We start from the raw sequence: 26,811 nt of genomic DNA on the forward strand, positions 1-26,811 counted from the left end.
GAAATCCATCAAGGAGAGATGATGCTGGTGGTGGGGTTTGCATGGAGGCAGAGAAATGGAAAGTGTCAGCTCAGCTCACACAGGCTGGAAAAGAGCTGCTGTGATTGTTGTGAAAAAGCACTTTGGGACGAAGGGGACGGGAAGGTTTTGGGGTCACTTTGAGGCAAATGGGCCAAGAAATTAAGGATTTGGAAGGGGAGAAAAACAAAGATAAGATTTCCCAAATGTCACAGTGGTTGTTATTTGTTATTGTTTGACCCAGCAGAAGATGTGGGACTTTGGGAGGGAAAAGCAAAAGCCCTCAGAATGGCCAGATCCACACGCAGTCAATCAGTGAGCTGAAAGGACAATATGTGTTAATAACATCATTAATGTATTGGGAAGAAAATTGCGTGGTCTAAGGGGCTGTGCTGATGGGAATTTCATTTGGAAAAGGGGATGAGCACCAGCTCAGGCCCTGGGGAACACACCTCACAGCACAGCGTGGAATTATGGAGTTGTTTAGCTTGGAAAAGTCATCTCAGACCATCAAGTCCAACCATTCCCCAGCATTGCCAAGGTCACTTGTCCCCAAGTGCCACATCCACAGGGCTCTGAAATCCCAACAGGGATGGTGATTCCATTTCCACCAGGGCTAGAAAACCTCTTCCACGAAGAAATTTTCACTAATAACCAAACATTTTCCTCCCCTGCCCAGCCTGAGGCTGTTCCCTCTCCTGCTGTCCCTGTTCCCTGGAGCACAGCCTGACCCCCCGGCTGTCCCCTCCTGTCACAGCTGTGCAGAGCCACAAGGTCCCCCTGATCCCCTTTGCTCCAGGCTCAGCTCTTTCCCAGCTCCCTCAGAGCATTTTCAGCACCCGGAGCTGCTCACAGGCGCTGAACCCAACCCGTCAGGGACGGACAGGACTACACTACCCAGCGTGCCCCGCGCGGACAGACACACCGCCCGGCTGCTCCCGCCGCGAAGCATCACGGGACTTGTAGTCCTCTCGCCCATGTGAAGTTCGCCCCGAACAACTTCCCGCACCTTTCCGGCTACCTGTCGCTCCTCAGCAGGGAGGGGCTGCGCCGTTTCCATGGCGACGAGCCCGCGCAGCCAATAGGGAGCGGCTTTCTTCGAGCGGGGGCGCGCGGCGGGCCAATGAGGAGCGGCGTTGCTGCGGGGCGCGCTGGCAGCGCGCTCGGCGAGTCTCCTTGGGGCTGTCCGTGTGCCGGCGGGCCGCCATGGGGGCCACCGGCAGCACCCGCCGCGTCACCTTCGAGGCGGACGAGAATGAGAATATCACCGTGGTCAAGGGCGTGCGGGTGAGCGCGGGGCCGGCCCGGGGCTCTGCGGGGCGCTGCGGGCTTGGCCTGGCCTGGCCCGGCCTCCCTCTCTGCTTCTCCCCTTCTACCTCCCCCGTGTCCCTTGTGCTGTCCCTGTCGCTGTCGCTGCTCCCGTCCCGCTTCTCTCCTTCTCCGTCAGTGATTTCGCCTCTCCGCAGCGCAGTGGGGCAGTGTGTCCAGCCTGCTGACCCGTTTTAGGGACAATATGTCACCCCAGCAGCTCGGTGTGTCTTTCCCTGACCTCCACACGCCGCAGCTCCTCCCTGTGCCCTCCCTGCTCCCCGTGCCCTCCCTGCTCCCCGTGCCCTCCCTGCTCCCCGTGCCCTCCCTGCTCCCCGTGCCCTCCCTGCTCCCCGTGCCCTCCCTGCTCCCCGTGCCCTCCCTGCTCCCCGTGCCCTCCCTGCTCCCCGTGCCCTCCCTGCTCCCCGTGCCATCCCTGCTCCCCGTGCCCTCCTGCTCCCCGTGCCCCCTGCTCCCGTGCCCCTGCTCCCTGTGCCATCCTGCTCCCCGTGCCCTCCCTGCTCCCCGTGCCATCCCTGCTCCCCGTGCCCTCCCTGCTCCCCGTGCCATCCCTGCTCCCTGTGCCCTCCCTGCTCCCCGTGCCATCCCTGCTCCCTGTGCCATCCTGCTCCCCGTGCCCTCCCTGCTCCCCGTGCCCTCCCTGCTCCCCGTGCCATCCCTGCTCCCTGTGCCATCCTGCTCCCTGTGCCCTCCCTGCTCCCTGTGCCATCCTGCTCCCTGTGCCATCCCTGCTCCCTGTGCCATCCTGCTCCCTGTGCCATCCCTGCTCCCTGTGCCATCCTGCTCCCTGTGCCCTCCCTGCTCCCTGTGCCATCCTGCTCCCTGTGCCATCCCTGCTCCCCGTGCCCTCCCTGCTCCCCGTGCCCTCCCTGCTCCCCGTGCCCTCCCTGCTCCCCGTGCCCTCCCTGCTCCCCGTGCCCTCCCTGCTCCCCGTGCCATCCCTGCTCCCCGTGCCCTCCCTGCTCCCCGTGCCATCCTGCTCCCCGTGCCCTCCCTGTGCCCTCCCTGCTCCCCGTGCCCTCCCTGCTCCCTGTGCCCTCCCTGCTCCCTGTGCCCTCCCTGCTCCCCGTGCCATCCCTGCTCCCCGCACGCCGAGAGTCGAACTTCCTGCGCGCCTTTCTGCCTGTTTGTCATCGCTCACAGAGTGGGTTGGGTTGGGTTGGAAGGGACATTAAACAACATCAGTGCCACCATGCCATGGCAGGGACACCTTCCACTGTCCCAGTTTGCTCCAAGCCCTGTCCAGCCTGGCTTGGGACACTCCAGGGATGCAGGACAGCCACATCCAGTTCCGGGGCAGGTGGCAGGAATGCCACCTCTGCTGGCTGTGATATCCCAGAGTAAAACTTGTGACACAAGGAACCTGGGGACATCTGGCAGCTTAGGAGTTTTTTCCATGGCAAACACCGTGTAGCTCATACCAGGAGTGATAATTAGTTATTTTTTATTGCTGCTTTTCGGGAGGAGAGGTGCAGCAGGAGCCCTGAGAGTTCAGTCTGTTTCAGCACAGTGAGCTTTCCATTTTTGGTTATTTATTGCTCTTGATTAAATAGGGGACAGTGATATGGGTATATTATAAATTTATATATTCCAAATAGAGCAGAGCTCATGTGCTCTAAAACATGGCCCAGGGTGCCCAGAGAAGCTGTGGCTGCCCCTGCATCCCTGGAAATGTCCAAGGCCAGGCTGGACAGAGCTTGGAGCAAACTGGGACAGTGGGAAATGTCCCTGCCATGGCTGGGCTGGAATGAAAAGCTCTCTAAGCTCCCTCCCAACCCAAACCATCCTGTGATTTGATGACAGAAGTTGGAAACCAAAAGTTTTTATGTTGATAATTGGTTTTTTTTTTGTTTGTTTATTTTAACCCTGAGCTCCCACAGACCTGGAAGTGGAGGTTGCTCTGACTCTGCTGGATTCTGTATAGTTTGGGGCAGAATTTGGTTTTCTGTGTTCTTCTGTCAACACTGGAATGAACTTTGTGTTTCACTCTGACCACTTGTGTTGCACAACTCCTTTCAGGGCTTCCCCAGCATAAAATTCTTCCTGGGATGAGCACTCTGCACCTGAGAAGGGCAAATTCAATCACTGAGAAAGGCAAAAATGCTGATTAATTACAGCAACACCTCCCAGGCTGTTATTTCCTTCACTCTTCCCTGAATCCTCTGTGAGAGCCAAAACCATCATGTTCTATTTAATTGTTTGAAGCACTCACCTCACAAATCAAGAGAAATTTATTTTGTGTTGGGAACTGAATTTCAGCAGCTTCACAGAGAGGCTCTGGGCTCTGTTTTTATGAAATTTTATTTCATTTGGAGGGGCAAAGGGGCTAAGGAAGGAGCTCAGGTGTGACTCTGTGTTGTGTTTGGCAGTTATCCGACAGCCTCATCGACCGGATGAAGGAACCTTCCTCACCCTCTGGCAGACAACACCGAGGATCAGGTACAGCTTTGCTCCTGCTTTCTGCTTTTCACGTGGAGAAAGAGATCAGATGTGCCCTTCAGAGGGTTTTAATGAACTCATTGCCCTTTGACAGAGATGGTTTTTTTGACATTAGCTTGCAGCTTTGAGGGGAGTTAAATTCCTCTTTGTTTTCTTCTGGCTGACGTTCAGGTATAAAACACAAATTCAACTTGGCTTTCCACACTGTTATCCGTTGCTAAAGACTTAAAAAAACCCTGAACACCCCAGAACAAGCAAATATCCCAATATGTCTTGAGTTCTGAAATGAAAATTCTTGGTTATTTAATCAACACAGACTTTTAGTCTGGTTAAGTTCTGCTGAAAGACACTTAAGCAATCATTAAAAGTAGAATATTCTGTTTTCCTAACCTGGAATGGTGGAAGTAAGTGACACACAACTCACACAGATTGATGGCTTTCTGAACTTCTTCTATTTCCTTACTGAGGGCTGTTCAAATCCATCAAACCTCCTTCCAGGAATGCTCTGCTCTAATTTCAAATCCTTGAGCACAACACAGCAGCTGCAGGAGTGAGGAGCAGTGGCAGAGATCAGAGCAGGTGACTTTATCCATTGTTAAAGACTTAAAAAAACCCTGAACACCCCAGAGCAAACAAATATCCCAGTGTGTCTTGAGTTCTGAAATGAAAATCCTTGATTATTTAATCAACACAGACTTTTAGTCTGCTGAAAGACACTTAAGCAAACATTAAAATGAGAATATGCTGGAATGGTGGAAATAAGTGACACACAACTCACACAGTTCTTAACTTCTTCTATTCCTTACTGAGGGCTGTTCAAATCCATCAAACCTCATGCCAGGAATGCTCTGCTCTAATTTCAAATCCTTGAGCACAAGGCAGCAGCTGCAGGAGTGAGGAGCAATGGCAGAGATCAGAGCAGCTGATTTTGGACTCTCTGAAACCTGCAAAGTTCAAATTTCTCAGTGCTCCAGAAATATCCATGAGAGCAGAATTCCCCAAGGAGCTTTTGCCTTGATAATTAGAGGAAATCCCAGCAAACTCAGCCCTGATTCAACACAAGTCCTGTGGCAGCCTTGCAGCAAAGTCTGAGTAAACAGAATTTGGCATCTTTCTGTCTTCTGGAGCAAAAAGTTGGTTTCCTGTTGCTTAATTGGAGTTGTCTGTATCCCATAATAACAGAGTGGTTTGGGTTGGAAAGGATTTTAAAGATCTTTTCATCCCAACCCCCTGCCTTGGACAGAATCATAAACAGGGAATCTTGGGTTTTAATTTAAAAAAATAATTTAAATAAAATTAATTTTTTTTTAAATAGTAGCCTTCTCATCATGTCCCTGACACTTCCTAGATCCCTGGAATGTCCAAGGCCAGGTTGGACAGGGTTTGGAGCAACCTGGGACAGTGGAAGTTGTCCCTGTCCATGGCTGGAGTAGAATTAAAAACCCTTTAATATCCCTTCCAACCCAAACCATTCCACAATTCCATGAATTGCTTGACCTTCTCAAGCTTGGAAAACCCAAAGAGTATTTTTGCTTTAAGAACTTGGGATTTCAGTGAAGTGCTTATGTATCCTAGACAAATAACACTTTACAGAAATAAAAAAAACAAACCTGTCTGGAGGGAGAAACATTAGAGCTATGAAACCCAACCCTCTCTTCAAGTCAAGCCTTTGATAGCTTTTGGTGGAGGAATAATGGATTAGGTTACATGAAAGAATGTGTGTCTTGTTGCTTGCCAATAATGATGAATTTATTGACTTCAATTTGGGGGTCAGAAAATGAAATTACATCCACTTACACTGAAAGCTGACAGCTAAAGACAATGTCTCAAAGCATCCCAGCTTGCTTGGCTCACTTGCTGACTCCTGAGCAATATTAAATGCACTAAAATATTTAACAAGTGTAAAATCTTCCAAGGCTGGCTGTAATTCCTAAAGCAATATTGATGGAAAGTAATTTGGTCAGACAAAGAATGTTTTTTTTTTTTTTTTTCCCTCTGTGTGTATATTATACCTAAAGCTTCAGTCACAGCAGACAAAGGGAATGGTTTAATTCATTTTAGCTTAGTGGATATTGGAAAAACTAATAGTTTATTAGGGGGAAAAAAAAAAAAAACCCAGAAGAAATGCTTAAATTATTAAAAGTCCCAGCATCTCAGACAGCTATTTTTTCCTTTTTCTAGAAACAGATTCTATTAAGGGCACAGAGGGTTTTTCTCCTTTTTTAAAAAACTGTGTTTATTATCATGTCTTCATGAGAAAAAATCAGCCTTTGTCATAAAATATTGTGTAGGTATTTAGTAAAATGAGCCCTGCTGGTTCCTCCTCAGGAGCTGTTTTCATGGAACAATTTTTGTGGATTTCTACCCTTTTTTGTGGATTTCATGGAATAATTTTTGTGGATTTCTGCCTTTTTTTGGTGCTGCTGTCAGGTTCTGGGTGGAGTTTTGGCAACTCTGTGCCAGTCAGAAACATGGAAAGGTATTATTGGGATGTTGAGGAATGAGAATTTCAAATGTTGGGTTCTAATTGGAGAGACAAATTGGCCACAGTGACGTCCTGGACTGAATTTTTGGGATGTGCAGCCCAAGGGAATGTGGCTGAGGACTTCAGCACCACAATCATTGCCCTCCTTCTTTGTTTCTTTTTAGGACAATTTTTCAAAATCTAATTTATTTGAAGAGTTGCGGCACGTCCTGATGGTATTACTAGTTATGGATAGCTGGATGCTGCATGAAAAACTGAATTAAAACTGGAATGTCTCAGGAGAAATGTTGTGGGAGGCTCTGCACTGTTGCTTCTGAGAATTACTTTGTGCTTTCAGTTTTTTGGTTTTGTTTTTTTTTTTTAAGTTTACAGAGTTTAGTTGAATTTCTGCCAGTTAAGCAAGAATCCTCTGCAAACAAACCCTGTCAGTTCTTTGCCCTTTAATGTATTAATTGCTTCCACCCAACTTTTTTGTTCCAACAGCACTTTTTCTCTGCACGAAGTGAGAGATGAAATAAACTGCCGTTTGTGATGGTATTTGGTAGAACTTCTCTCATTTTTAGAACAGGAAAAAAGCAGAGGTTTGGCAGTGCCTGGGTTGATTCCTGACGTGGATTTGCCACCTTCCTTCCTGCAGCAGGAGCCAGAAGAACTTGGCTTTTGCATTTCATTGTGTTTATTTGTATTTATTTGCCCTCCTCCACCTGCAGTATTTCTAAAGAATTTTAAATTTAGCTAACACCGGAAACTTCTGAAATAAATCAAGCAGGACCTTCAGGCAACACTGAACTGGTTGTGGACCACTGGAAAGCCATGATTTTCATGTTATAAATTAATATTATTAATAATAATTCATTGCTGCTTTGTTGTCACAGAGTTTCTTGGAGATAACTTTTCTTTGCACCTTTGATATCCTTCGGGTTAAAGGCATTGATGGAAATATTTTATTCTCCAAAGGTGAAATGTGTTGTAAGTCACCAACCTGCTAAAGGTGCCAAAGGTTCAGTGCTGTCAGTGCAACAGCAAATCTTTAGTGGAGCTTGACATTCCTGTCAGTGGATTGCAGGAGAAGAGGGAAAATGGAATTATGCAGGGAATTGGAGAAAATGCTGCAGAAATTAAAGTTGTTGCTTTCTGGGTGAAGTGCTGGATGTTCTGGGGATGCTTTCAGGTGGCTGGGGAAGTCCTTGTCAAATGGGACTGAAATTCCTGTGAGAAAACTGGCAAATCATGGTAGTTGAATATGGAAAAGATCCCTAATTGTGGGAGGGGAATGTCCAAGGCCAGGCTGGACAGAGCTTGGAGCAGCCTGGGACAGTGGGAGATGTCCCTGCTGGGACAGAGGTGGCCCTGGAGGACCTTTAAGCTCCTTTCCAACCCAAACCATTCCATGAACACCCAGAACCTGCTGGATTTTCAACCTGCAAGGTATGAATGAAAAGCTGGGTTACTCTCTGGTGTTTGTCTTAAGTCCAAAGCAGCATTTTGATTCTCCACTGCAGCACTGTGGTTGGGATTTCAGCAGCTCTGCACCTCTGGGCTGCCTGGTTTAGTTGTTTTTTGGGTGCTGAGACATCCCATGGACAGGCATTTGAAACTAAAGGCAGAGCAGGAATGAAAGGAATGAAAGGTGTTGGAATATCTCCTGCAAATGTGATGTTTTTAACCTATAATTGTTAAATTATAAGCTGTTATATAATAACTGTTGTTATCCTGTGTGACAGTTGACATCCAGGCTCAGTGTAACTGAGATTTCTCTCTTCCTTATTTTTCTCCTTCTGTTTCTTTCCTTGGAATTCAATAATCCATCTCAACCTTGGGAAAAGTGGCTCAGGTGTTGGAATGTTTAAGGCTGGAATTGCAGTGAGTGATTCCTTTCACTTCAGCTTGCTCTGCTGCTTTATTTGTTGTTGTTCAGTGGTGTAAAGGGAACCAAAGAAATGAATGCTGACGTTTCCAAGGGTTCTGCAAATGGAGGAATTCAGTTTTTCAGTCTGTGGCACTGAGCTGTGGTTTTGGTTTTTTCCTCTACCTGGGGCACAAGGGCAAAACCCAACATACCCCATGAATATTTTCAGATATCAGGGGGACACTGATTGATTCAAGGGTTTTTCCTTTTACAACTGATGGAGAAGTTGGGATATTCCAAGTGAAACTTAAAGGAGGAGCACTGGATTTTTAGTTAATTTTTGATTTTGTTCTTTAAATAAAAAAATTAAATAAAATTCCAAGTGAAATTTAAAGGAGGACAGTCAGGTGCTGTCCCCAAGTGTGGAAAGAAATAAATCTCAGGCACATTCACTGCAGTGACAGTCACCTTCCTCTATTCTGCCTTTTCCAAACAATTCTCTGTGTGTGGCTTCTTGCAGAGAGGCAGGATTTATTTTTCAAGGAGCCTTCATTTAGAAATGTCCCTTTTTGTTTCCATTTATTCCTACAAACAGGTAATTTTTATGTACTCCATTCCACGTGCTTTTTTTTTTTTTTATTTTTGTTTGGTCTCTGGTGGATTTGGGAAAATTAAATTTCATGCTATTCTGCTTTAGGCTGCCTGTGCTCTATTAGGGTTTGCTGAGTGCTGATGTTGGCTCTCCACATCTTTTGGAAGAGTTGTGCAGCACCCAAATCAAGGGATTTTTGTTATTGAACTAAATAACAAAATTGCTGCTGTTGAACAAACACACCCAAAGTGTTTGCTTAGCCATGGCTTGTGAGTTAAAAGTTAAAAATCTCCTTTTGATGTGGGAGCACAAGGTCTGTGCATGTTAAAGCATCATCTCCCAGTGCTTAGCAGGAAAAGAATTTTGGGAAAACAGCTGTTGGTGGCTGGTGTGTGATTCTTGAATTAATTGCTAGGAACTCAATTCAGGAGGAAAAATCAACCTGGGGAAAAAAGCTGGGCACAGTTCATGGAGCTCTTTGTAAATCAGGAAATCATGAGTTTGAAGGACACTAGTGGTGTCATTGCTTTTTACCAGTTCTGAGTAAATTGTTTGGTAGTTAAATCCTGGCAGAGTTTAGGACTTTGAGGTCAGCCTTAGGCTGAGCTTACTGGAAATGCAGCCAGAGTTTAGTCACTGTTTCTGATGCAGACTTGTGGGAAGACTCTGTGGGGGTTTTTGAGTTTTGGGCTTTTATTCTGTGTTAAAATTAATTAAAAAACCTATCTACCAACATATTTTCTTTTTTTCCTTTCAGTTGTTCTTAATCTGGGTTACTTAATCCATTAAAAATCAGAATTTGATGGGAGAAAATGATAATTTGGGGTACATTTGCCATGGTCTTTGTTAGCAATCTCCCATCTTGCAGAATTGTCTGTTTTCTGTCCTCCTCCTCCTTTGTCCTTCAGAGACCTTCCTGGGATTACAGGTCAGAAAGTGCAGATAGTTGGCTCAGATAAGGAGCTTTGTAATTTAAGGGATTGTTGGAATAAAAGTCATTTGGGGCACTTTGAATGATTTTTTTTTTAATCTTAAACAACAAAATAAAAAAATATTGACAATTTTAATAAGCTAAACCCCACGACTAAATTAGAGCTGTTTGATTTCATCACTCTTGATAGCACCAAGCAAGGAAATTGTGATTTTGCTGTGCAGAATCCTCTCTGGTTTTATAGTGCAACAGATATTCTTAGCCAAATTTATCTTTCACTGACTGAAGGAATAGAGCAGTTTAAGTGCAATTTTTCCCCTCTCTATTATTGAAAAATAACACTTGTTAGGTGTAACACGACTTCAGCAGCACAAGGAGACCTCCAAGTAATAAAACCTTTTGCTTTTAACAACAAATTGCTACTTCCCTTCCCATCCCCAATTTATTTACCAGCGAGAGGCTCCTCGGTGTGGTATAAAAAAACCACTTTAAATGTACAATTTAATCGCGTTAAGATGAAAAGCAAAGCTTTGTTTTATTCTTTTCATCTTCAGGCTGCAGCAAAGTGTTGCTAAAGCTCTTCATCCCTTGGCAGCTGCGGCAGGTTAAGTGTTTTGTTGGTGCTGCTGCTCGAAAGCTTTGGGAGTTGTTTTTGAGTTAAACACAGGTAGCACTTAAAAATCCTTTCCCTCAGCCTCGGGGGAATTGGATACATTTTTATTGTCACTATTTTTTTGCTCCCATCCTGGTTTGGTTGTGTTCTGATCTGCCTGACTTTCAGTGATGTCATATTAAAGTTTTGGGCAACAGCAGGCTGAAAATTTGGGTTGAGATATTCCTAGCTGTTGGTTGAAATCGATATTTATAAAAAGTTGGCAAAGGACATTTCTTCCCCTTGCTTCACAGAGCCAATTTATCAATAAGATCCTCATTTTTAGCTTCATTAAGCAGGTTTGATTTCACCTCACGTTAATCACCTAAAAACCAAACATTTAATCTAAGCTGCTCTTTTAGGCTGGGGGTGGGAGAGATGGTTCTTCCCAGAAAGGTTCTGCTTCTCCTTAATCTCTGCAACTTTGTACTGTAGGAGTTGAGTGGTTCATCCAAGATGATTCATTTTTTGTTTTTTTCCTTTTCCCCCTTTCCTTTTCCCCTTTCCTTTTCCCCTTTCCTTTTCCCCTTTCCTTTTCCCCTTTCCTTTTCCCCTTTCCTTTTCCCCTTTCCTTTTCCCCTTTCCTTTTCCCCTTTCCTTTTCCCCTTTCCTTTTCCCCTTTCCTTTTCCCCTTTCCTTTTCCCCTTTACTTTTCCCCTTTCCTTTTCCCCTTTCCTTTTCCCTTTCCTTTTCCTTTTCCTTTTCCCCTTTCCTTTTCCCCTTTCCTTTTCCCCTTTCCTTTTTCCCTTCCCTTCCCCTTTCCTTTCCTTTCCTTTCCTTTCCTTTTCCCTTTCCTTTTCCCTTTCCTTTTCCCTTTCCTTTTCCCTTTCCTTTTCCCTTTCCTTTTCCCTTTCCTTTTCCCTTTCCTTTTCCCTTTCCTTTTCCCCTTTCCTTTTCCTTTCCTTTCCCCTTTCCTTTTCCCTTTCCTTTCCCCTTTCCTTTCCCCCTTTCCTTTTCCCCTTTTCCCCTTTCCTTTCCCTTTCCCTTCCCTTTTCCTTTCCCCTTTTCCCCTTTTCCCCTTTTTTTCCCCTTTTCCCCTTTTCCCCTTTTTTTCCCCTTTTCCCCTTTTCCCCTTTTCCCCTTTTCCCCTTTTCCTTTCCTCTCTCACCTTGTGGCACTAAAAAGCCACCAGTTGTAGTAACTATTTGTACAAGTGATTTTTTATTAGCAGATCTCATTGCAAATCATTAAAAATGCAGGTGTTGGATTAATGTTGTTGTGAGAGTTTTATGCATTTCAGCATTATCCTTTATTTTTATGCTATTTCTGAATAATGAAAATAGCCATAAACATCATAGTTGCATATTGTTTACAGCCTGATCTCAGTTATTATTAAAAGCAGCAATGCAGGTCTGAATATTGGGCTGAAAACACACATTTCAAAGTTGACAATACTGGAGCTGTGTGCTGATAAATAAATAAAAAAAGCTGGGTTTGCTGGAGTTGGAGAAAAAGCATCCAAATGTGTGTAAGAGAAATAAATCCTTGTGCCTGTGCAAGGAGTTACTTACGGGATGCACATATTTGAAATGTGAATATTGGCCATTTTTGGCTATTTTCTTGGGTCCTGTTGTTCATATTCCATGAAATAAGTGGTTTTTTCCACTTAATTCACTCCCAGATTATTCTCCAAAATAAACAAACTGCTCTATGGAGCATCAGATCCTGGAAATGTTCTCCTCAAGGCATCAGGAAACACTTAAAAATTCTCCTGTGCTTCCTTTTCCGAGTGATTCCCATATCCAGGAGTTTGTAAAAATGTTTAAATTCTCTCCCTCATCCCTTTTCCCGTCAGCAATTACAACACTGAACATGCTGTAGTTTCTCCTGGAGCTGAATAAACAAATTCTATAAACAACTTCTGCAATTATTTCAGTTTTCTCTGCCCTGATGGATGTTTTGTAGTAAACCTCTTGTTACAACCTGACTGGATGAAGGGGAGATGAGATCTGAGAACATCACAGCAGCTGCTAAAAATCCACTTTTTTATCACTGCTGCTTCCTTTGGAGCCAATTGGAGATGAAGTGATTGCTTTCAGACCTTGGGCAGCTTTGCAGTGCTCATGGCATCAATAAATGAAATTAGCACTTGATGTGGAGATTGTGATGCTTTCATATTATTCCTCAATATTCAGCTTCTACTGGGAAATTTTTTTAATCCCTTGATAATTTAATACTCAGGTGTTAAATGGCTTTAAATGTACAGTGTAGGAGTTTGATATCCTGATTTGTGTTTCCATGCAGCTCCAGCCACTGAGAAATCTGTTTAATGGGATCAGCAGAGGTATTGATGAGTGTTATCTTGGGGTGAAACCCTTTTTTCTTTCATTAACCTTCACCTGCAAGGACACTTCCACTGCTTGGTTTTTTCACAGGATTATGGACTCTTGTGTTTTTCTCTCCCTTCTTTCCTAGAATAGCTTTTAAAGTTATTAACCAATTTTAGCCACAGAGTCAGAGGTAGATTTCTCAAGGATAATTAATTTTTTTACACATTTTTGGAAATCTTGCCAATGGATTGGTGTCAATGGCACTGTTGCAGATTTTTGTGGAATTCATAGAAATTTCCTTGGATGTGTTCAGGACAGATGGGAAGATCCATAGTGGATCCATAGATCCATCGTTGCCTTTTCCTGGTTTAATTGCAGATTTACCTCTCTGAATCCCACCTGCTTCCTTTCCACCTCATTGGTGCTTTCAAAATTCTGCATTATTCCTCCTTGCTGGGTTTCTTCACTCATTTAGGTTGGAAAAGCCCTTTAAGATCATAGAATTACAGGCTGGTTTGGGTGGGAAGAGACCTTAAAGATGATTTTGTCATGGGCAGGGACAACTTCAGCTATCCCAGGCTGCTCCAAGCCTGGTCTTGGACCCTTCCAGGGATCTCTGTGCCAATGTCACCACCTAAAATAAAGAATTCATGTCACACACATTTGGGCTGTGACATCAAAAACCAACTGGACGTGGCACTTAACGAGTGGCTTTAATTAAAGCCGTTAATTGCAGATGAGCAAGGTGCAGGTTTGGGGTGTGCTGATGTGAAAAGCAGGTTTGCCTTGCCCCACAAAGAGCTGCAATGTGGACATTTGACAGTAAAATTCCCTGCCTGGAGCCTGGATTGCTGCCCAGGGAAAGGTATAAAAATACCTTTGTGCCTGAGTGATGAGCAGCTTTGTGATCTCCTCACTCCTGCCCAAAGTGGCTCCAATCCAGAGCTGTAATTGGGTAAAATTGACTTTTCAGTGCCACTGATAGTGCACTGTCACAGCTGGAGGTTCCTCCTTAGAGATGATGGTGGTAGATGAACTGAACATCAAAATTGGCTATTTTTGGAGCCCTGGCAGTGCAGGGAGGCCATTTGGGAGTGCTGGACTGAGCAGGAGTGGTGGTTGGCAATTCTTTGCCATTAGTGGTGACTTCTGAGAGATGTTTTAGTTAATAAACCCTTTTTTTACTTAGCAGCTGTGTGTAAAAATACATAATTATTTCACTCTCCTCTGCAGCGGGAGAAGGAGTTTGTTGAAATCCGTGTGAAAGAATTCAGAACAGAATTTTGTCCAAGAAGATGAAAAGGACACCAGTAAATTTCCCTGCCACTCTCAGATAAAATAGCTTTACAATCAACTTCTGAACCATAAAGATCAGGAACTGGACAACTTAAATTGTCCTGAAAGGACACCACATGCTTAATCCTCTTGAAAGCAGAATCATCAAATCCTTCTTATCGTTGCTTACAATGTGATTATTTCTTCTGAATGCTGAATTATGGAATCCTGATGCTTTCATCCATTGTGGTGCACAAGAAAAGCTTTCCAGTGTGTGTGTGGAGTGGGGATTACTAAAACAGCTGAAATGGGAATTTTTTTTTTTTTCCACTGCTGTATTCAATCTAAGGTAGTCTTTGAAAGGTGTGTGATACTTCTGTTCCATTATTTTTATTAATTATTTCAAATGAACAGGAGGGCAAAATGTCTTATGGCTAAATAGCTGCTGAAAGAAGTTATTATCTCCACACTTTTATTACAGAGGTTGGGGGAGGAGGATGGATTATTAACAAGGTTTGGTTGCAATAACTCCCTCCCTTCCAGGGGCATTGAGAACAATTGAAAAAGTAACATTAAAACTCCACGTAGTCGTTTATCCACACAGCAGGAGTTCCTGCAGAAACTAAAAATTAGGGGAATTTTTGTTAACTGTTTTTTTTTTTTTAAACTCAGGGCACTTATGGGTGGGAAATGCCTGATTTTATGGCATTTTGATTCACGTATTTTGAGTTATATTGAACATATTTCATGTTTCTTCTCTTGAACAATATCCCCCTGTTTGCCACACATTTATCAAATTTAAATCAGGATGTTCCAAAACACCAAAATGATGTCAAACCCACATATTTTTGGTCGTGTGCATCTCAGAAATGAATTATTTTTCTCAAACAGAGCTGTTAGCACAGGCAGGTACAACCTGATTCCAACAACCACAGGGGAAAACCTCCTAATCCTGTTTTCTCCATCCTCCTCATAAATCCACTGTGATTTCCTTTGTACCAATATTAATAGAATATTGAAAGGAGAATGTTCCAAACAGAACAAGAACTAACTTTTTGTTACTTCTAGACCACGCAGTGTCTTGTTTCTAATTGAAATTATTATAAATTGATTGAAACTCCCATTTACATTGGAAAATAGAGAGGGTAATGTATGCAAGAGCGCCTTTGGAAAGTAAAATATTAAATATTTTTAAATTATGCACACTTAATTGCATTGTTTTTTTGTATTTAATTATCCTATGAGCTCGTCTGAAATATCCCTGCACATTACCAATATTTAACAGTTAATACAAATTCCTGTCCTTGGAGAGGAGCTTTGTGTTTGCACTGAATTCATGATGGGAGGAAGTGCCTGGAATTGGGAATTTCAGTGGAAAAGTTGCTGGGTGTGTTGGTAGTTAAATTTGTATGAGTCTGAAAGTGGAGTTTATTCTTTAGAATGCTCTTTAAAAATAGTAATAATATTTAAGGAAACCCCCAACAGTTTAAATGCTGAGTTTTAAAGCTCATAACTTATTTTTTTCATGCTTTTAGGGTTTTTTTGTAGTGCTGGTGGACTGAAGGGATCATTTTATTTTTTTCATTGAATTCAAGGCTAATTTGGGGTATTTATAAGGTTAAAGATCAGGTACAGCAGTCTTTGAAACTCACTAAATTTTAAAAATAATTCTCTTCCAGCAATAGTGATCACTAAGAGTTCCAACATTTTCTTCTTTCCTCTCCTGTGTTGTTCCCAACACATCCAGGGCTTGTTGAGAAGTAATAATTAAGGAAAGCAGAGTAGATTTCATGGTGTCATTGTCTTCCCACCTGATTTAAACACATCAGGTGATTGTTGGGTTAAATCCACGAATTTTGGTGGAACTGAAATAGATTTTAGCAAAGCTTATCCTGCCTTGAACTGGGATGGGAAAAGCAGATTAAACACCGTGCTGGAGGAAGTGTGGAGGTGCAGAATTTTTTACTAACATTTCATAATCTTTCAATTTTTACAACCTCTTTTCCCTTCAACCTGCTTCCTACTCATGTTGGAGTAAATCCAGAGGAAGCCACGAATTTATCAATAATGAATTTAATGAAGATTGTGGAGCACCTTTGCTGAAAAGGCTGAGAAAAGTTCAGCCTGGAGAGGAGAAGATTTTGTGAAGATCTTGGAGCAACCTTCCAGTATCATGTTCACTGGACAGAATTTTTCTTTTAAATAGCCAAGCTTAGCTAGAAGGAAAAACAGAAAAACAGAATTTGGGGGATTTTTTTGTTGTTTTGTGGTTTGGTTTTTTTTTTAAAATTCATTATGTGAATATTACTTAGCTAAGTATTTCCTAAAAGGCATTTGATTGTACCAAACCAAAGTGTCTCTTCATTAATAGCTTAATGCACCTGCCCTTTCAAGAGAATTTACTGAAGGTGCCTGCTAATAAATGCTGTTTGCATTAATGGTTTGTTGTTTTTTTGCAAATGCAGGCCTAATGGGCAGATTCCCAGCTCTGCAGGCTGGAAGTTATTTGAATAATTTGTCCACATCACGTTCCTGATTTCTCAGGCTAACATTTCTGAGGCTGCAGGTGTCTGCTTCCCCTGAGGTGTGTTGTTTACAGCTCGGGGTGTAATCCTGCCATCCTGCTGATTGTTTCTTTTCCGTGAAGCAGCTGCTTTAGGGAGGAAAAAGGTGTGGATTTGGATCTTGTGTTCAGCAAAGGCTGAGGAATTGGAGTTAAATACTGCAAGAGTTGTAAAAATCTTTCTGTAGCGATCTGTCATAGAGCTGGGGGATGAAATTGCTGATGGTTTCTCAGGAATTGTCATCATGGGAAGCTTTGCTCCCATCCTGCTCATGTGAGGCCTTAGGAATTCCAAGGCAGAGCACATTTTATGTGTTTAAAACCTCAAGAGCTGTTGGGAAGTGAGAAGTCCTTCAGATGTTTAAATTCAATATTAGAAAGAAAATTGTCTTTCAAACTTTTCTTAAAGAATAAGTGGACCAATAAGAGCTGTCAGGTTGCTGTCACTTTTAGGCCACCAAAATGGCCCAACATCCTTGTCCCTGTGCAGCCCTGCTTGCTCTGCCCATCATCCCCTCATCCTGGCAGGAGCTTGGTGGGTTTCCTCACTCCAGAGGGGTCACCCTGTGTGCATTCCGGACTCCACCAAAGCCTCTCCCTCACTCTCTCCACAGCTGGACTGGGAGAGAAGATGGAATGAAGGGTTTCCCCTTGGAATTTCCTGGGAATCCCAGCTCTGGGAATCCCAGCCCTGGAGCAGCTCCTGTCCCTCCTGCCCTGCCCTGGCTGTGTCTGCAGGGCTGCTCTGTCCCTCCTTCTCACCCTGCTCTGCTCTGGCCACAGCTCCAGCTAAAGGAGAACTTTTTATTTTAATCCTAAATCCATTATCCAAGAGGATTTAATCCTAAATCCGTTATCTGGCATTCCTAGTTGGCCCAGCCTGGTGGATCCATCCCGGAGCTGGCTGGAATTGGCTCTGCTGGATCCTGGGGAAGCTCCCAGCAGCTTCTCCCAGCAACCACCCAGTCCCAAACCCAGTCCCAAATCCAGTACAAACCCAGTCCCAAATCCAGTCCGAAATCTAGTATAAACCCTGTGCAAACCCAGTCCCAAATCCAGTATAAACCCAGTCCCAAACCCAGTCCCAAACCATTCCCAAATCCAGTATAAACCCAGTCCCAAACCCAGTCCCAAACCATTCCCAAATCCAGTATAAACCCAGTATAAACCCAATACAAACCCAGTCCCACACCATTCCCAAATCCAGTACAAACCCAGTCCCAAATCCAGTATAAACCCAGTCCCAAACCATTCCCAAATCCAGTATAAACCCAGTCCCAAACCCAGTCCCAAACCATTCCCAAATCCAGTACAAACCCAGTCCCAAATCCAGTATAAACCCAGTACAAACCAGTCCCAAACCATTCCCAAATCCAGTACAAACCCAGTCCCAAATCCCGTATAAACCCAGTACAAACCCAGTCCCAAACCATTCCCAAATCCAGTATAAACCCAGTATAAACCCAATACAAACCCAGTCCCAAACCCAGTACAACCCCAGTACAAACCCAGTCCCAACCCAGTCCCAACCCCAGTCCAACATTCTGTGCCTGGGCAGCACTTTGGTCACTCAGAGCATTATAGGGCTGCTCCATCCCATTATCCCAGTGGCATTCCCATCCCATTATCCCCAGGAGGATGCTGCCAATCAGCCCCCAATCCCCTCGGCCTGCTGAGGGGACAGAGCAGCTATTTCTGCCTGCAGCCCTGTGGGGTTTGGAGTGAGTTGCCATTACTGCCATCTCTCCAGCTTGCTGTGTGATGGAGCTGTGCATTAACGCTCAGGGGGTGACTTTGTTTTGTGCTCCTGCAGGAGCAGGGGAAGCCCTGGGAAGCCTAAATGTACTTCCCTGAAAATCCTTCCAGTTTGGAGACTGATTTCAGTATCCTGAGGAACTTCAGATGTTAAACGGGGTGGTGGTGGGAATGGCCATGCAGTCTTTTAATTTCATTTTTAATAGAATAATATTAATATATTAATATTTTAGCAGTCTTGCAGCCCCCAGGCTTAACATTCTCTAATAGTTCAGTGGTCAGCTGGGTGTTTTTAATGCCCTGTAGTGTGAGCAGAGATGGCCATCAGAAATATTATTCCTTCATCTAGAAAGTCTTCTTTTCCTGATCCTCCCTCAAATAAATTATCTTTTCTTTCTAAATGCTTCTTCTCCTAGAGCAAACCCCTTCTCCTTGTAGAACTGCAATTATATATTTTTTTTTAACTGAAACATCATAAAGCTCCCATTTGGGAGCTACCCAATTATATCTTACAATAATTCCATGGAATGATCTATAGCTCCACTTTTATTCCCTATTAGTATTAGGCTGATCGATGGGCAGCCTAATTGATTGTTAAGGTCAAATGTCTTTATTGGCTGCTGCCCGAATCTTTCCTCATTATGACATAAACCATCCCACGCTCTGCTGGAGTTCTTGCACTCATTTTTGCACACCAAGAACAATAAATTTCATGGTGGGGAGATGGCTGGTGAGCGAGATATTTAATGTTGTTACGTCAGTCGAGATAATCCAAATAAAACTGGGGTTTGCATTTCCATCTGAATTTTCATTTTGATAGATTTTTAGGCAGGGGTGTCTTTTGTAATTCAGTTTTTCCCCACTTTTCCCCCTGTTTCTGTGATCTCAGCATTTCCTGAGCCTTCCAGGATGGATATTGATCCTGCTGCTTTTCCTAAGATGTTCATAACTGGATTAGTTGGCCGAGACTCCATAAAGTTGATGAAGCTTCTTCATTCATTTATTCATTCATTCATAAAACTGCTTGGAGATGAGTAGAATTGCTGAGAATCTGAACCAGAATGGGAATGTGGGATTTAGCTGGATTTGGGAAGTTTTCTGGATGCCTTTCAGCCTTGTAGGATTGGTGGCTCCCTTTATTAATATTGATTAATATTAATAAATTTTTTTTTTTCTCCCTTTATTCATGTTGTTGATGAAGTTGCTCCCCTCCTTTTTTTGTTCTTAACCAAACTTCATGGATTCATCTGACATCATCGAAGTGAAGGAGAGACTCTTTCCAGCTCTGCTTGTTTAAACAAAATCAGGAGAATTTGGGGCAAAATCTGTGTCTAGGAACTAGAAATATGAATATTTAGGATGTTGTAAAAGCTTTGTTGTGTAAAATAGATCTGCAAACGCTTGATTCATTACACAAAGACATTTCCTTCACTTCTGTATGAATAAAAAGCAGCATTTTATGACTTTAGTATTTATGTTTCTTCCTCATCCCCCCTGGTTTTTACTTTACAAAGACATATTTCTGAAGAAAAAGATTGATTTGGTATAAATCTTTTAAAATTTAACGCGTAGTGGATGTTGTTTCATTTCCAAAAGATTGCACTAACTGCAAAGCTGTTCAACAAGAAAAATCTTGAAATTTTGTGTTCTGCTAAAATTTCAAAGGTGGCTAAACCACAAGAAAGCAACTCCAAGAAAATAAACAATCGAGGGCACTGCATTATGGACTTTCTGGGATTTGGGATAAATTGTGCTCTGTTAACATTCCATTGAATTTTCTTCTAATTGCAGTTAATGATGAAGAGCTGAAGAAAAGAATAGCTGAGGAGCTGGCGTTGGAACGAGCCAGGAGAGACTCTGAGGCTCAGAAGAGGAGGTTGGTTCATTAATGACAGCATTTCAAACAAACTTTTATTTTATTTTATTTTATTTTATTTTATTTTATTTTATTTTATATTCTATTCTATTCTATTCTATTCTATTCTATTCTATTCTATTCTATTCCATTCCATTCCATTCCATTCCATACTATTTTATTCTATTTTATTTTACTTATTTTTATTTTATCTTTTATTACGTTTTTATTTTATTTATCTGCTTGTGAGAGCTTTGGGGGCTGTGGCAGCTTTGGATATTAAATCCATGTTGGACACCAAATGAGCTGGAATTTCCTTGTTCAAACTGATCCAAACTGTTGCTCTAAATCCCTTCTGACCTCCTGAGTGAGGCTTTTTTGCAGCTTTTGAAGCTCAAGCTTTGCTGATTTCCCTTTTTCCCAAATAATCGGAGACAGAAGGAGCAGGGTGGTGTCCCTGTCACCCCAAAGGAACTGCAGCAAAAATGGGAATTCTGCAGATTTCTGGGAATTCTGCAGATTTCTGGGAATTCTGCAGATTTCTGGGAGCTGCAGGATGTTTTGAGGTACTTTGGAGGTGTAAAATGCTGTATTAAAGCAGTTTATACCAGTAAAACCCCATTGGATTCCTTTCTGCCTATTGAAATATTCCTTTCTAATTAATTTTGTTCTTTTTCTCAGAGATTGTAATGATTGTGAAAACCTGGGCAGAGCCATTATCAGCAATTAAAAATTCCTCTTGAAATATAGAATTTTTGGTTTCTGCTGAACTTCTGTGTTTATTTCTCCCTTTCAGTGATTGCTGTAAATAGATAACACAACACCCTGAGTTTAAATCTGAATTTCCACATTGTCCTCCACTGAGAATGGGCAGAAAGGCTCATTATGATGGATTAAAAAAAAAAATTAGGCTGTAATTAGTACTACTTCAACTATCTGCATAGATCTCAGTTGTTTCCTACCCAGCATTCTGCTATTTAATTGAGTTAGGTTGATGAAGTATATAATTAGATAGGACTATATTAATGTCCCAGGGAAAAAAAAAATAAATCAGGCTTTTCTCTCTTTTTTTTTTTTTTGCATCAGCAATAAAGGAAATCAATAAGTTACAGTGAAATCTCCCCTCTCTTCAGCTGAGCTTTGCCAGGAAAATTTCGGTTATTTTTGAGCTTCTTGAGTGCTCAAGACTTCAGCTAAATGGGATTCAAACGTGGAAATATTTGCTTTGCAGCTTCAGCATTTTGTGGTGGGACACTTTGCAGCTTCCTAGTGCACTGGGTTTGATTTATTTAATTCATTTTTGGCCATAGGAGGGATAAAAAAAAATTTATTATAATTTTTACACAGTATTTACTATGATAAAAACATTTTTAAACAGAGCATAGAGGCTTTTTTTTGTCTGGAATGAAACAACTGTAAAAGATGGAGATCTTTTTTCATGAAAAGTAAAGGAAAAAAAAGTTTTTCATGAAGTAAAACTTCTGTTTTCATTAAAAAAAAAAAGTTTACTTCTCATAAAAGTAAAACTTAAGGTCTTTATGGGCTGAATTCTGGTGGAGGTTTGTGTTTTAAAAACACTGAAGAAACTCACATTGTTCAGGTGAAATATTTTGTCTTTCACGTGCAAAATGTTCCAGCTAATAGAATTGTGTAATAATTTCTGGAATAAGTGCTTAATAATTCCTTTATTGTGTAATAAACTGTAATAATCTCTGATATCAATACAAATACATTGATGCAGTGTTGGAAAACAACAAAAATCTGAGTTCCCACTGTGCTACATTTAAACTTCCACTTGTGATTTATTTATCAACAATTTCATTTCATAATCAATCCTTCTAAGACAAATCCTCTTGGGATGTCACACCAAAATTAAGGTTTTTACCTCCACATTCATCTTACGGATTGTTTTACCACAAATGGTGCATTCTGTATGTTTAATTCTCACTCCTTTCTCAAAAACAGAGTTTTTTTCCCAATATTTAAGTGAGATAACATTTAAACATGAAAATATCTGAAACTTTTGGACTGTTTGTTGTCTGATTCCAACTGCCTAATAGCTGATTTTGGTGCTGTTCTGTGTCTGACCACATTTGGATTTAATTTCAAAGTATTTTTTCAGACTGTCAAGGAAAGAAATCTTAATTTTAACTCCCAGATAAATTATTTATTCACACATCCATACACGGTGCAGATGGGCTACTCTAAATAAAGTGAAAATCTGTGCTGATTTCTCAGATTAGAGCTGAAGAATGACTCTGAAATTATATTTTAATGCCATCAGCTCACTAACAATACATCAATTAAAACTCCTGTTGAACAGCACTTGAAACAGTTGATAAAATAGTAATTTAGACCCACCTTAGTATATAAATATCCAAAATTCTGCACTGATTCCACTTCAATCCTCCTTTTACTCAGCCCAACTGTTGTTTCTCCCTTTGGATTTTGAACATTTCGAAATGTTTTCATGCAGAAAAGTCTCTTTAGAAAATCGATTAGCATTGATTTGCAGCAGAATTTGCAGTGTCTGCATTAAGAAATGCTGCAGTCTTGGGGTGATACTCAAGGCCACACAGAAATGAGAGGATGGACACAAGAATTTGAGCTTGACAGTGGTGATTGTCAAGGTAATCAGTGATAATTAAGAGAAGAATTTTGAATAATAAATAGGAGAAATCCACATGACTCAATGGACCAGCAGGTAATAATTTGAATTTTGCCATTTCCCCCTATTCTAGCCAACCTCAGCAAATATTTAGCTTTTTTTTTTCTAATTTCCAAGAACATGAGAAAGTTTTTAATGACAACAGGCATGGGAAAAATGGGTAATTTTCCCTCTCCCATCAGAGAACTGAATGGAAGTTTATCCATTAGATAAACTTTGGCTATAAAGCTAACTTGTTGGATCTGTGATCCTGCTGGTGCTCAGTAACTCAGTTTTTAAACTTTGCTTTCTGAAAAGTGCAAGCAAAGGGAAAAAAATATCTCGAGAAAACTTCCATCATCAGCATAATGATGAAATTTTAGATACTGCCAACCTCATCAGTGCTGGATTCCTCCTAAACCTCCTAAAATATACAAACCACTGCTTCAGAGGCAAGTGATGGATGTGATTTCCCATGGAAATTGAACCTTCCTGAATGATGACTTCCCTTTTTTTTTCTCCCCTTGAAAAATCAGAGACATTTCAGTCTTATTTATTTTGCTAATCATTGAGCTCAGGCTAATTATATTCGGAGGGTTTTCAGTCTCTTGCTTGGCAAGTGTTTCCCAGCTTTCACTTTTTAAATATGCTTTGGCACAGGGCAAATATTAATTATAATGTAGAGAGAGGTGTTTTTGCAGACTGCTGTGCATGGCAGTGCCTTTAATAGTGCAGGAAGTGTATTTTGTTCAAATCTTCAGTATATTCATCCCTGGAATTTTGCTGCTGTGCCAGAAATGTGTCCCTGCAGGGTTTGCTCATGACTGTCCTGTGATGTGCTGTGGTTCCAGGATTTGTTTCTTAAAGTTCCTGCTGTAAGTTGGAATTTCAAGGCAGGGAAAGGCTTTAAAATAGACTTTGGTGAGCTTTGGTGGAAGTGTTTGCTCTGAAAGTGTTAGAGGTAAAGGAGGAGAAAAAGATGCAGGGAGAGCTCAGAGCTCCTGCCAGGGCCTGAAGGAGCTCCAGGAGAGCTGCAGAGGGACTGGGGACAAGGCATGGAGGGACAGGACACAGGGAATGGCTTCCCACTGCCAGAGGGCAGGGATGGATGGGATCTTGGGAATTAGGAATTCTTGGCTGGGATGGAATTCCCAGAGAAGCTGTGGCTGCCCCTGGATCCCTGGGATGGCCAAGGGCAGTCCTGGAGCAAACTGGGACAGTGGAAGGTGTCCCTGCCATGGCAGAGGTGACACTAGATGAGCTTTAAGTTTCCCTCCAACCCAAACCATTCCAGGATTCTGTTGTGACTCCTGGTAACTGAGTTTTTCCTGTGCTTTGTCTGTCTCCTCACCTGAGACCAGATGATCAAACTTGGCTAACTTTCCTCTTGAAAAGCACATGAAAAATCCTTTCCTTGAATGATGCAGACAAAATCTCATCAACCATTCCCTGCTAATGAATTGCTGCATTTTGTTCTCTGTGCCTCGCTGGGCTCCACAGGCTGTGACATTTTATTTGTCATTAGCTGGAAAATTCCTGCAGCCTCTATTTGTGAACATCCTCATCTGTTTCAGGACAATCTTTCCAAACTCTTAAATCAGCTTTGTCCCCACCCTGGTGCACAGAGTTGCTCTCTGTGGTGTGTTATTAAAATTATAGTAGTTAGATTTTTAAAAAATTTGTTATTTTTTTGTGCTGCAAGGAGGGTATGGAGATAACTGCTCATCACTCTGGGGTTTTGTTGCTGCTCTGATGCACCCCACCCTTCCCCAAAAACCCTTTTTTTTTTGTCCTGTCTCAGCAGCACACTGCAGAAATGATGAGCTCTTAGTAAACTTAGAGTAAAGAGTTGGTGCAGAACAAATTCACCAGCGGAAACATGAAGTGAGAGAGGAATGAAGGAGAGTATTAGACAAGAACCCTGTGGGAAACTGCACACCAAAATTGTTATATTAAAATCAATACTGGGCCTTGACCTTTCCTTGCTAGTGTGTGTTTTAAAACTTCCTATTGATTCCTGGTTTAATGACATGTTTATTCCACTTGCCTGCCATAGGTGTGGAGAACAGGGGGGGAAATAAAATGATTGATTTATTTACAGTCTTCAGTCTGTATTTCAGTGAGGTAAAGGTATGAAGAGCATCTTAATGTGTCTTCAGTTCACGTGGGGAGTGCATTAATTGTGAGGAAAACTTCTTCAGAGTATTCTTTTCCTCCTGAATGATGATGTTTTCCCAGGTAATCAGCTATGTTGAACTGGGAAACCTAATTTTTCTTGCAGGATTGTCCTCAGGAGGGAACAAAAAGCTCCTTTTTTAAGAAATAGCTGTTATTTTGTCTTCTGCCACAGGGACCTGTTGCTATTGTTTGGATGAAGTGTGAAAAGAATCTGGAAAACTCCATTTTTGCTGCTGCTGACAGTCAGAGAGAAAGCTGGGAATATTCTGAAGGAGTCAAAGTGATTGTAATTGTTTTGACTCACGATGGGTTAAAAATAAGAGTTTAATATCTCCTGGCAAGAGGAGCTGTGCTGGTTTTGTGAAAACACAGATCCCAATTGATAATCCCATTGACAAAGGCGAGGTGTTTGGCATTGATTGTATAAAAATACAAAATAAAACCTTTTTTCTTGGGGTGCCAAAGGTCCCTTCAGCCTCAGGGAGACAGCAGTGAGTTTTGGCCTCACTTCCAGCTTGAGTTCCTCCTTCCCATTCCATCTCTCCAGCCTTTTTCCCTCTCTCAGCAGACATTTCCCTCACTCACAGCAAAAGATTCAGGAGTGGATTTATTCCATAATATTCCTGAGCTCTGTGGGATGATGGGATAATTCTGCTGTGTTGTGGCAAAAGGGGGGACTGAGGAGGGTCAGGGTTGTTCCTCTGCAGGCAGAGGAAGAATCCAGGATGGAGTGGGAAGGAATTTGGGATTTAAAGAGAAGTTTAAAAGCAGAGGAGGAATCCAGGATGGAGTGGGAAGGAATTTGAGATTTAAACAGAAGTTTAAAATAAATACAGTGAGCAGGTGAGTTGTTTTAGCTAATGCCTTTTTGGGCAGCAAGCTCTTAACACAGGGAAGTTCAGTGTGAGATTTTTACCTCCAAAATGCCAGGGAATCATAAAAATGTTAGGAAGTTGGGAAGTATCAAACTGTCTTAGAAGCCTCTTCCACTTTTATTGTTTCCAGTGAAAAAAGGTGTTGTTTACAGAAGAAAAAAAGGTGTTTGGCAGTGGCAGAGTCACTCTCCAAGATTTCCTGCTCTGATTCTCCATTAATACCATTATGTGTGGCTCTCAGGATATGGAGAGATGAATCTCACAGATGGGAGGTGGAAATTGGAGAAAGCAGAGCTATCATTCACTCCTACCTTTATAAACCCCAATTTCCAAGGGATTATTTTTCACTTGGATTTTAAAAGCTGCCATCTCAGCTGACAACTCGGGTACCAAGCTTCATCTTGATCAGTTTATTTCTCGGAGAGATGGGGAAAAAATGACTTGGAGCCAGTGAGAGAGCAGCCACAAAAAATAAAACTGCTTCATAGTTTCAGGTAGGAAGGAGGAAAACTATTCCCCCCCTGGCAATTTTAAACAAACCTTTGCTTTCAAACTGCTGAGCACTTTCATTGTGAAAAGGAGAAAATGAGCAGCCACAGCAGAGAAACACTTAAAAAATAACAATAATAATAAAAATTTTTCTGACTGTCACTTCATTTTAATGGATAATGAACGTTGCCATAATTCCAGGACTGCTTTTGCAGATCCCAAGGGGAAGGATATTAAGTTGGAAAGTAATTTCAAGTGGAGTTATGTGGATAGCTAAACACACAGGCAAATTATGTAAAGCAGTTTTACAATTCTGACTCGGGTTCTCTGTGTGCCTCTGGCACAAAGGTAGGAATTTACTCATCTGTTTAGGCTCTCTTTAATGCTGATCTATATTCCCATTTTTTAAAAGCAGTGTAATTACAAAATCCCCTCCAACAACCTCCCCTCCTCCTCCTTCCAACACCACACTGCCCCAAAAACGCTCCCAAAACTCAGGAATCTCCAAGAAAACTCAACCACTGACAAGAGTCACTGTCCTTGTTGCTCTGCCTGTTCACAAGCTGTCCAGGGAAATGCTGCTGATAAATTGAATTAATTGGATTAAGT

At 42.1% G+C, this 26,811-nt stretch overlaps 1 protein-coding gene across 1 annotated transcript in view; it reads left to right on the forward strand.

Moving 5' to 3' along the window:
• The first annotated feature begins 1,143 nt into the window (after positions 1 to 1,143).
• CHCHD3 (coiled-coil-helix-coiled-coil-helix domain containing 3) overlaps positions 1,144 to 26,811 on the forward strand; it is a 124,737-nt gene continuing 99,069 nt past the window's right edge. The window contains exons 1-3 of the mRNA XM_085081972.1: positions 1,144 to 1,305; positions 3,717 to 3,786; positions 19,950 to 20,034. Coding sequence (XP_084938098.1) covers positions 1,225 to 1,305; positions 3,717 to 3,786; positions 19,950 to 20,034 — 236 coding nt within the window. The 5' untranslated portion in view covers positions 1,144 to 1,224. The remainder of the gene's footprint in view (positions 1,306 to 3,716; positions 3,787 to 19,949; positions 20,035 to 26,811) is intronic.

This window comes from Lichenostomus cassidix, chromosome 1Aa (genome assembly GCF_008360975.1).
Source record: "Lichenostomus cassidix isolate B80296 chromosome 1Aa, HeHo_3.0, whole genome shotgun sequence".
NCBI lineage: Eukaryota > Metazoa > Chordata > Aves > Passeriformes > Meliphagidae > Lichenostomus > Lichenostomus cassidix.